Raw genomic sequence first — 11,860 nt, forward strand, 5'->3', positions numbered from 1 at the left:
TTTTCTCCAAGTTTCCATACCCTGGCAATTGATCAACAGTTTGAAGTGTTTTTCTGCATATTCTTGATGAACCAGCGTTTATATACAGATGTAGTGGGATTTGCTTGGAAAGTAATAAGCGCTTTTAACATCTCTCCATCTGCAAAGAATTCTCGATGTGAAAACACAACGACCACTAACTCACAAGAACTTGAGCACTTTTTTATACATAGTAGGCGAGTGATATCCAAACTAACATATTTTGATAATGGCACTACTCATTTTGTTTTGCAATGTTTGAGTAGCTTTTCACAGCTGTTACAATACTCAATATGCTGTCAACATCCAATGCCAGTGTAAAAGGCATTAGTGTCCCATTATCATAATATGGAAGTGGCTAATGTCATTTTACCTTTAATAGGGGCTTGTAGGCATGAAGCTTTCTTGTTGGTTTTTTCAATTTTCATGCCTGATGAGTCGTTCATCCTCAACGAGTTGTTAATGAGTCAAATCAATTTTCATGCCAGACAGTAGAGTCAACTCAGAGTATTTCCAAGTTTTTTGGAATCACGTTGGATTATTTCCAAGTTGGCTAGCTTAGTTATAGTACATTGTTTAAAACTACTGTTTGCTTTGAGGAAAGTGGTGAAGGAAAGAACGGTGGAAAGGAGATTTGATTGTTGGGAGCTGCCCATTATTCTACGACAGTCTTTCATGTGGGGCATGTATCTTTGTCTTTATGAAGAAAATATTTGGCTGTTTAGCTGTATATATTTATCAGTAGTTAGAGTTCACATGGGGTTGGCAGGGTCAGTTGAATTTGATCAGTAGAATTTGTTTCCAAGCTTTGGTACTAAGCCTCGCATACTTGGGAGTAGGGGTGTAAACGAGCCGAGCCGAGCCGAGCCGAGCTTGGCCAGGCTCGGCTCGGCTCGTTAAGCTCAAAAGCTCGGCTCGGGCTCAAACCAGGCTCGGGCTCGCTCGGCCAGGCTCGCGAGCCTTACCGAGCTCGGGTTATATTATGTTCACACCCCTCATCTTCCCTTGACAGCCCTATTAGTGTAATTTGACTACTTTTTTTACACTATGGGGGGTGGTCCTAGTAACAAATGGGGTTCCAAAAATGAAGTGACATATTTTGCCCCCCCCCCCCCGCCCCGCCTTTCACTCCCTGGACAACCCTTTTAATGTATAAATTAATATATAATAAATATATTAAATTCTTAACGAGCCGTGCCGAGCCGAGCCTGGCCTAAATTGGGCTCGGCTTGGCTCGTTAAGGATTTGAGCCGAGCTCGAGCGAGCCTCCGAGCCCGAGCCAAAATTGACACCCTTACTTGGGAGCTTAAATAACTAGTGGAAAATGATAACAAAGAATGTCTCTATGTTCCTTTCTAAAAGACACTTTATTAGGCTCCAATTCTGCCTTGTTTATGTGATCATATCCGTTGATCTAAAAAGTAAAAGATAAGGCTGCCCAAATAGAGTTGAGATCATATTGATCGGATGATTCTAGTCCATTGATCCATCAAGCCTCATTTAGGGTTATGCTAAAAAAAGATAAACGGTTGATTTTTATAGTCCTTTCTCTTTTGTCTGTTCGGGACCAATAACATTTTGATCTCAAATACATGTCCTCCTAATGCCCCCCTTATGGGACCCAAAAATTGTGTTTAGCATGGATAGTAAAAGTGACTTGAGAGAGAGAGTTTTTCACCTATTTCCTCTGGAAACAAGAGTAAAATAAGGCTCAGCAAATAGACTGCCACATCAGCCGACCAGAGGCCGGCCAGGTATTCCTCTCATTTCAAAAATTCACTTTACTTCTAATCCAAATAATCAGGAAATTGCATTTGACGGAAACACCCCCTCTTTACTTCTACATTCCCACTTTTTCTCACTTCCAAACAGACCTTATGCTTCTAGTACACAAGTAGGAGGAAAGGAAAAGGATTCCTGTTTCTTTACTTCCCTTTTTGCACGTGATTTGAGAGGAAAGTCAGACGAGAAAAAAGGGCTTGCACATAATTTACAGTCGACAGGGACTCATGTAGCAACCAAACATTGCTAGGAAAAGAGAACATGTCCTTTTACTTTGATTTTCCCAATGTTAATGTCATGGTTTAAAATTTCGGTTTCGGTAACAGTTTCGGACCCCACCGAAAACCGAAATTTCGGTCGGTAATTTCGTAATTTGGTTGGAAATTTGGAACCGAAATTTTGTAACACTTTTTTTAAAAATAAATAAAGGCATTTAATCAAAATTTCGGTAAATTTCGGTTTCGGTTCCCACCGAAATCCAAAATGGGATTTCAGTCGAAATTTAAAACCATGGTTAGTATAACCAAAGGGACCCAAGGGACCCTTATTATTTGCAACCACTATTGCAATTCAACGTGTCAACAGGAAAGTTGAATTAATAGAACTGAAAACTAAAGTCAATAGTAGAATATTGTTGTTTTCTTTTAGAACAAATCGACATTAAAAGCTTGCCATCAATCTCACATATTAAATAATGTCATATCACCATTTTCCTCTTCGATGGCCATGGATGCAACATTTAGAGAGTGATAAGTTTAGACGGTGAGTCTTGGAGATCATTTAAATTCTCACTTGATTAGTGAACCTTAGGTTCATGTGTCAAAGATGAACCTAACAAAAGGAAGAACCATAAAAGGGAAATGATACAGTCGCCCATTTTTTTTACTTGGGACAGCCCCCTTTAGTGTAAAATAGTAGTGACCATCTCGGTCTTTTTTATTGAATTTTACCATTCAAAAAAAAAAAAACACTAGAGAGAGTTGTGCCAGGTTAAAAAAAAATGGTTAGGGGGGTGTTTGGCTTCCACGCAAAAGCAAATTTTAGTCCCACATCGGATAACTGAAATTGATGGGTATGGGTTATAAGGGAATGTGCACCCTCCACTTAATTGCTAGCTTTTAGGGGTGAATTTTACCCGCTTAAATTCCCAGCAGGTGGGAGGTGGGTTTAATATATCACTTCCCAATTTTTGATATTCAAGTTGGACCCATAGGTTGTGGTTGGGGGTGTAAATGGATATTCGAAAATTCGATTACCGTGTGCATCCGAATCCTTTTCAAGCGAATATTATCTGAATCCGTTTATGAGATATTCGGCTCTTAGCGGATGCGAATCTGGTAAATAGTATATCCGATCCGTTTAACATCCGAATCCGAGAAGCACATCATTTTTATTTATTATTAATAATATAATTAATATTGATTTTTAGTAATGACACACTATCTTTTGTTTCTAAAAGAAAAGTGAATTTTGTTTTGAATTTTCTTTTTAGAAAAAAAAAAACAAAAACAAAAACAAAAGGTGTTGTGGGTGAAAAATGGAGTTATCTCATTTTAAGGGCATTCTTGGAGTTTGACAAGGGTTCTTTATGAACAAATATGGGTTGTAGGATGAAAGAGACAAATGGATAATGGCGATTGAAAGATGATGGCATGGCTTCTAGAGAATTCTAAAGCAAAAAGGCCATCTAGGTCATTGATGGTAAATGAAAGGCTCCGATCAATTTTCCACCTTAGGGTTATCTAAAAACCCAAATGCAATTAAAAGTGTGGACTTCTAAGGTTTGCTACGAGAAAAAAGAGAGATGAGAAAGGAGGAGGCAAAGACACCATCTCTCGCATTCCTTGGTGCCCCCAACCTTCAACAAAATCCACCGCTGCCCCTCTCCACTTTCTCACAGCCACCTCCATCACTGCCAGTCACATACATCTCTAACCCAAACTCCATCTCCATCTCCATTTCTCTTCATCTTCTACCATCAGCCCTCACACTTCCCCTGTTCAAAATAGCCCAAACCTATTCCATCATATACACCAGAAAAAAGAAAAAATCCAAAGACTACTACCATCATCGTCATCCATCCCCTCTCTCTGCCTTTGTTTTAAAAGGAAGAAGAAGATCTCATATATTTTAGGGTTTGAGAGTTAATTTTGAATAGAGAAGGTAGAGGTCAGGTTTTAGGGGTTGGAAAATTCATTTGACGAGTAAGAAGAAGAAAGATAAAGTGCTGCAATAAAATGTTCAAATTTACTGGATAAACAGATACGGATAATATCCGAATTCGAACAATATCCTCCGGAATCGAATATGGTAATAGATATTAAATATCTATCGAATTCGAATCCGAATGCGGATGGTGCATACTTTAATCGAATTTGGATATAGCCATATCCGCTTCGAATTCGATCCGTTTACACCCCTAGTTGTGGTAGGCTTGAAGAAGCAACCATAAGTTATAATCCTGTCGACCCTTACGCAACTGGGATAGCCAAGGAGGCTTTAAGCAGGCATAGCATTAGAGGAGTGTTTTTAGTCCAGTAGAATCCTTAGAACTGTTACAATAAGGTAGAAGGAAAAGACCTCGGGGAAAACTTATGTTTACCAACATTGCTTCTCTACTTCTCTTCTGGTGCAAATGCTCAAATTCCGACTAAATCAGAAAAGAGATTGCTTCTCAAAGGAGTCAAAGTATTGCAAGCCCTGAAGCCCAAGTTTTGAGCCCTTTTTTTTTTTTTTTTTTGCCAATCTTGTGAGAATTCTTGTACTTGTATGTAAAAATGAGGTTCGGAGGGGATGTTATATAGGTTTTAGGGGTGCATTGATGCACATATTCTATATGTGATTATTCTCCCCTAGAGGTTGAAGGGGATTTTATATAGGTTTCATGGAATATTTGTTCTTCAACCCGGAGGTTGGAGGTTCAATCCCAGCTTACCCACCAAAAAAATGAAAAAGGAAACAGGGTTTATATTTGTATAGCGGTCCTCCCAACAATTTTGGAATTAGAAGTGGGTAAGTTGCATCTAGAAAATTAGTAAGGGGATCAGTTGTGTATGGCTCCCCTCACCGCAATTTGAGAATTAGCTTGGGTAACAAATAAAAAGAATATAAGGCCTTGTTTGGCTGCCATGAATTTATTTTTTTTCATGAATTTTGCGTAAATTAGGTGATGACGGAGGTAAAGGGAGGGTACAAGAAGGAGAGACTGGAGAGGGCATGAGCGAGGAGAGGGTGATAAATGCTGAAAAACAAGAAAAAGAAAAACTCTGATCAAAATACAATTTGAGGGAGGAGAGGATGAGAAAATACTGAAAAAGAAGAAGAAGAAAAAATCCAATCAAAATACAATTCATCTTTTCCCTGCTCCTTAGCCTCTTCTTACACTAATCAATCATGAGATCTCAATTCTCTTCGTCTCCTAGCCTTCTCTCAGCACTTGATAGACTAATATTCCATGAAAAAAAAATTCACGAATGCCCGCCATGGCCTAAAAGTAAAAGCACAATAAAAAGATACACACATTTCCGGCGAGAAATTTTTTTCCACGAGTCATAATAAAATGAGGAATATGGTTAATTTATGGGGATGCCATCATCTTACTAAATAAAAATTGAATAGGGCTGGTTCAACTTTTAATTTTTTAGTGTAAAAAAGTAGGTAATTCTAGAAGAGGATTTCTAAACTGAAGGGCTCACTCTAGAAATAATTTTTCCTGCAATCCAAAGGCTTTATTTTAAGGAAAACACTGCTAAAACAGGATCCCCTACTGCAAATAAAGAAGGGGTGAAAATGGCCCAACTATTGGCATTGTTTGCTTTTGTTGAGAAGACGAAACCCTGTGATGGCTAACAACTGAGCTCGAATCCCGACTAAATGCAAAAAATATTGTGGAAATGACCAATTTTCTCCATTCACATGTGAGAAACAATAGAATGTACTCATTCAACGTGAGACCCGGATTGATTTGAAAATTCTGGACTCCAGGAAGAAAATTACACATCACCCATCCCATGCCAAAAGAAATATCACTGCCCAAAAGAAAAACTCTACTCCAAAAAAAATCATCATCATAAAAAGCCAATACCCACCTTGTGCTGTACAAATGACGACAAGATTGGACCCACAAATGGACTGCAAATTGTAGATTCGCTTCTTCTTCTTCTTCTTCTTCCTCTTTTTTTTTCTACTCTTAACTTAAAAAGCAAAATAACAATAATATATTCAATAATTACTTACCTGCAAAAGGAAAAACAAATAATAACATTTCTTTTCCTTTTTTCCTTTTATTCTGTCAAAAGACTGGAGCTCTGCGGGGGACACCTTTCCTTTTATGCAATTGCCTTTTCGGCTTCAAAGCGGAATCCGAAACGTTTTCTACGCTCGAAACGGAGGATTCTTCGGATTTCAGATCCACCGAAGATATTGTCGATTCTTCCGATTTCGAATCCGGGATTTGATTTGCTTTACATTTTAAATCTAAGGTCGGGAACGAATCGCCACGACTCCGATTTCTCGCAGATACGTTTACATCCGAAATCTGAAATTAGGGTAACTGCTTGTTAGAGTTTTAGTTTTTTTTTTTTTTTTTTTTTTTAAAAAAAAAAACAAAAAACCCTAATTATGCGAAATTACTTACCTTGCAAGCTATGGAGCAATAACAATGGGCGTCTGTCAAGTTCCTCTCACAGATCTTGCAGAAACCTCCACCGTTGGATTTGGTTGATGGCTTAGTTTGAGGGCGAGGATTCAAAAACACCACTTTTGCTCCGTTGATAGTGTATGGCTGGAGAGGAATTAGAGATCAGACTTATTACTTGAAGAAGAAACGCCTAATTAATTATAGAGAAAAGAGAGGGACCTGAACCCTAGAGCAGTCTAGATGTTTCTGCAGATCATGAAGACGAATCACATCGTTATAAACGTATCTCCGGATTTGAAGTAAATTGTGACGAGAATGAGAAGAAAGACAGTGGTGGCATATGGAGAGATTACAGTCGATACAGAAAACATTCATTTCATTCTTTCGAATATCCATATGCTCATCGCAAGGGCCGAAGAACCTGATTTTCAACAGCATTTTTAGCCATTCAGGCTCTTCTAGCTTTTTCTGATAAACAGTATATCCCACCTAAAAAAAACCACAGACAGAAGAAGAATTTCAAAAATGTTAGACAAAAACAACGAAAAAATCAACAAATTGAAGATCTGAATAGTAAATTCGATCGAGAAGAAGTAGTTTGAAGAAAATGTTGAAAAACTTTACCATTTTTGCAAATTGAGAGATGCTCTCTGCTCTATTTACAAGAGAGAGGAGAGGATTGGAATCTCTATAATGGAGAAAATTGTAAGGGATGATACAGAGATATAGAGAGGGTAAAGGGAATCTACTAATTACAAACAAGAGATGGGGCTGGAAAAACAGAACACTGACTTATTTTCTGTATTTTTGTCATTTATAGAAGTGACTCTTAGGGGCGGGAAGATGAGTTGATCTCTACCGTTCATCTCACATTTATTAGAATTTCTATAGATGGCCTCGTTGCAAACCCTAATTACTGAGAGTCACGCGCCGCAAGTGTCTTTTCCCGCCGAATTGAGCGGGATTTCCGGACTACTTTTTTCGGTAGGGAGGACGAATTAGGTATTTTAAAATGAGCTTATATGGAGCGACTAAACTTTTTTGAAGTCTATTGATATTTTAATAATTGCACCAACTCAGACTGTCCTTTCTTTTTAATCGGCTTTTGAGAGTTTTTTTTTTTTTTTTTTTATTTACAGGGCAGTGATAAATCTACGCTTCTAACGGAAAATGTAAAACGTTAGGGCGTGTGAATAAAGTTGCCATATGCCGTTAAACACGGCACAACTGTACAACTCAAGCCCTTACATTTCCTTTCAAAAGGTCGATTTAAGATATGGAGGAATTACGGATTTCATGCACCTTTTGAAACAAAATAAGAATGAAACACGGGCCATTCTTCAAAATCAGGTGAGAAAAAGACCCTGATACCCTTCTGACATCAACAGAAATCTTCTTTTCTATTATTTCCTATTAAATTGGCGCGCTTCACAAGGCTTCTTTTGGTTCATGTAAATGTGTATTTGAACCGACAGAACCTTGGGTTCGTTTCTATCTTGGCCGTCACAAATAACTAGGGACGGATGGATGGTTTACAAGTGTTGAAAAACTTTTTGAAATGCTGGCGCCTCTATACACAGCCGGTTTGGTTTGGATTTGAAATCTTTCTTTGAACTGAGAGTTCCTTATGTTCTTTTAAATCTTGGCCTTCGCCAATATGCATAGACGGTAGGATCCACTACGTACTCTATAATCCTGGGTGTACTCTAGAATCCGACGGCCTACTTGATATCTTTAAACGGTGGGTGTTCCTTGAATCCGACGACGTTCTTTATATTCCGGCGGCGCATTCTAAAATCCGGTAGCGTTATTAGCCAAAAGAGACGTGAGAAATAATAAATACTAATAACGTCGCCGTTCTAAGCCAAAAGAGACGTGAGAAATAATAAAATATTTAATAACGTCGCCATTCTCAACCAAAAGTGATGTGTAAAACAGAATCCTAGATAATGTGGGTGCAACCCGTGGCACCCCTCCTCAAAAAACATAATACTCTCTCTATATAATGATATATTTGGATGGTAGAAAAAATCTTACCATATCCCACGTTTTTAGCAAAATTGTTTCTATTACTCCATATCCCACCTATTGTTTTTATTTATTGGAGAAAAAATCTCCACTATGTCCCATGATTTTAGTAAAATTGTTTCTATCTCTCAATATCCTACATTTATTAGCAAAATTTTAGCCAATTAGTTATATTTTGCCCCGTGCATCTCACGGGTTGTCCACTAGTATTCAATAACGTAGCCGTTTTCGCCCAAAAGATAAGTGAGAAATAATAAAATATTACTTTAAAGATAATGATTACGTTGGGTTATGAATTTGTCAGGAAGGGCAACATACGAGGACTCTGTTGATGTCGGAAGGGTATCAACGTCTTTTTCCCACTCGATTTTGAAGAATGGTCCTTGTTTCATTGTTGTTTTAAAAGGTGCCAGAAATCCGTAATTCCTCGAAACATGAGCTGCATTCCGTACTTTGAGAAGCTGAGTCCGTGCAATTATTGAAACATGGTAGTGGCAACATCACTAGCCTTTTTGAATCATAGGAACGAGATTATTGGCATCTCGCAAGATATCCTCTAGGGCCAAAAAGTCAAAACCTATGTCTCTTATATATTATTTTGGATGAGCTAGGCAATTTTGTGGAAAGCCAATTCGCAGCTGATTATTGCATGACAGAACAGCCACACATGCTCACCTTTTGGCAGATTTGTCTTATTTATTTAAATATTTTGAGGTGGCTGTTCTGTCATGGAAAAGTCGCGCGAAATGGCTTTCCTGAGAATTGCAAACCAAATCCCTATTTATTTATTTAAAGTGTCTCGCAACTAGGGGTGGCAAAATTGGCCGAGCCGAACCGAACCAGAACAAGCCGAAACCGAACCAAAAATTCAGTTTCAACCAAACCGATTCAAATTTCAGTTCGGGGATCAAACCGAACCGAAACCGAATATTTCCAATAATTATGAGTAATGGGTGGCAAAATTGGCTGAATTTTCGGTTCGGTAAAACCAAACCGATTCAAATTTTGGTTCGGTACCCCAAACTGAACCATTTCCACCCCTACTCCGCTACTCGCAACTTTGCAAAAGCTTTACCCAAAAAAATGCCTGACTCCCAGTTTGCTTAGGGCATCTCATTCACATCATCAAACCGTATTTATAACCACAGAAAGAAAATGCAAAATTCAGGGAAAGATAAATGGGACGTGGATTCAAAGGAGTGCCCTGGCAACTGGGTTTTTGCAAGGGAAACCTGAAAAATGATCATGGCTCACAGTAATCAGATTTGGATGCAAAATCGGTTCTCAAAATCCAAAACAAACAGAACAAAAATGTTTCACAGATTTTTTTTATTTTAAAATTAGGAAAAATAAGGAAAATGTTTTTCTAGAACTACCTAAACACACCTTAAAAAATTCATTCCGATTCTTCTTATTTTAGAATGAGAATCAAGAGAATGGTTGTGGGTTAAACGGTTTATTTTACTAAAATTTTAGTCAAACTGTATGGATCATAGGCTCATAGCCATACATTGAATGGTTAGACTTCATTTATGGGTGAGGCTCTATAGCATCTACAACATAGAATTTTCAAATATTATTGGTTAAACACCAAGACTGACACTTTCTTTTGCTATCAGGAAAATCCAATGCCTCCTTAACTATCTCATTCTTACTGGATATCAATGTTTGGAGATCACAGGGTACCAATGGTCAAGGCTTTGTTCTTCAACCAGGAGGTCAGAGTTTCAATCCCAAGTTCCCAACTTACCTGGCAAAAAAAAGGTTTTAAGATCCCGATATATTATATTGCCATTATTGACCTCCTTCGATCTTGATGCATCAGTCGATATATCAAATTAGTCCAAAATATTCCCATCCATTTCAGATATACAGGCATATCTGACCCCTTCAGTGCCCATATTTATCAATGTATGGGTGATGGGGGTCCATATATCACAATATTTAAAACCATGATGGATGGCGAGAAAAAGAGCAAACATTGTAGGGAGTTTAACCGGGTAGACCTCACCCCTAAAAGCTAGCCATTAGAAGGAGGGTGCCCATTCCCTTATAACCCATCCCAATCCATTTCACTTAGACTATTTGCTTTTGCTCATGCGGAAGCAACGTGGACAATCTCACCCTCCACGAGGCGGCAACGTGGGACCACGAGATACTACACCGAGGTTTCCGAGATCTTCCCTGAGGTACATTCCCACCCTCGGTGGCAGACCGGGGTAACCATGCCCTAAGCTCTGATACCATTTATAGGGTATTTAACCGCGCATGACTCACCCCTAACAGCTAGCAATTAGAGGGAAGGTGTCCGATCCCTTATAACCCATCCCCATCCATTTCACTTATCCGTTGTGGGACTATTTGCTTTTGCGTGGAACCCAACAAAAAAGCATTCAGAATATCTAGAAATCACAAATTGGTGTGCTGTCTTCTATCTTTTTTTCCTATCTTTGCAAGAACGAAATTGGTGGCTTTTCACCTCTGATCACGGTTGTATAGTGCAAGTTCAAATCTGACCGTTAGATCGCATCTGATCGTGACTCCATAGTAGAGAGAGGACAAGCTAATGTAAAATACCGAAGGGCTTAAACCGATTTGATCATGTGGGAAGTAATAGGAAATCAAGCACACAAGGTGACACTTGTGTTATAGTAGTTTGGCAAAGATGCCGCATCCAGGGGTGATGTCCGATCTTCCACTTCCACTATGATAAATGAAGGTAAAACAAAAGATTACAAAAAGGAAAATGTTATCAGCACTACTGTATTTTGAAGAGGGCACTCCTCACTTTATTAAAAGTACGGTATGGCCTGCACCATAGGATGATCCAAACCATCCATTAGATGGGCCACAGCCTAAATAGGTTGTTCCCCAAAAGACATTTCCATAGGCTGATCCTAACCCTCCGATCTGAATGTTAGAGGGTTTATCCTAACCCTCCATAGATCGGAGGGTTAGAATCAGCCTATGGAAATAATTTTTGGGGCACAACCTATTTAGGCTCTGGCCCATCTAATGGATGGTTTGGATCATCCTATGGTGGGGCCATGCCGTATTTTTAATAAAGTGAGGAATGCCCTCATCAAAATACAATTAGTGCTGATAACATTTCCCTTACTAAAATCCGTCGTTTTCTGCCCCACTTATACACAGCTTTCAAACTAAAACTCATACACAGTATTAGAATCCAGGTTTTTAATTTGAAAACAGTGTAAATGAGGGTTCATGATCAAGCTGTTATATGCTGTCCTAACAGCAGTTCTTGGATTTTAAGTGAGAAATTCAGGTTTAAAAAATCTCTCCTGCATCCTGAGATTTCTAAAACTTGAAAATATGGGAGGATATGCTACTCTCTAGCTGTCGGAAAGAAGGGAGAGAAGTCAAAAACGACGG

The 11,860-nt window shown here is 38.6% G+C and overlaps 1 protein-coding gene across 1 annotated transcript; it reads right to left on the reverse strand.

Annotated features, from left to right (window-relative positions):
* Positions 1–5,847: 5,847 nt before the first annotated feature.
* Positions 5,848–7,230, reverse strand: LOC143876707 (PLATZ transcription factor family protein). The gene is made up of 4 exons (XM_077378398.1): positions 7,064–7,230; positions 6,659–6,928; positions 6,437–6,583; positions 5,848–6,337 (listed from the first exon to the last, which is right to left on the reverse strand). The coding sequence occupies exons 1-4, from the start codon at positions 7,064–7,066 to the stop codon at positions 6,092–6,094; spliced, it is 666 nt and encodes a 221-aa protein (XP_077234513.1). The 5' UTR covers positions 7,067–7,230; the 3' UTR covers positions 5,848–6,091.
* Positions 7,231–11,860: the final 4,630 nt, after the last annotated feature.

This window comes from Tasmannia lanceolata, unplaced genomic scaffold, assembly GCF_043159265.1.
Source record: "Tasmannia lanceolata isolate RefF3 unplaced genomic scaffold, GAP_Taslan_0.1 ptg000005l, whole genome shotgun sequence".
Lineage (NCBI taxonomy): Eukaryota > Viridiplantae > Streptophyta > Magnoliopsida > Canellales > Winteraceae > Tasmannia > Tasmannia lanceolata.

Excerpts from the sequence above, each read along its gene's own strand:
- LOC143876707 (XM_077378398.1), bottom strand. Across the intron at positions 6,584-6,658 it reads TAGACTGCTCTAGGGTTCAG|CCATACACTATCAACGGAGC; the intron begins GTCCCTCTCTTT and ends ATTCCTCTCCAG. Across the intron at positions 6,338-6,436 it reads ATTGCTCCATAGCTTGCAAG|ATTTCGGATGTAAACGTATC; the intron begins GTAAGTAATTTC and ends CCCTAATTTCAG.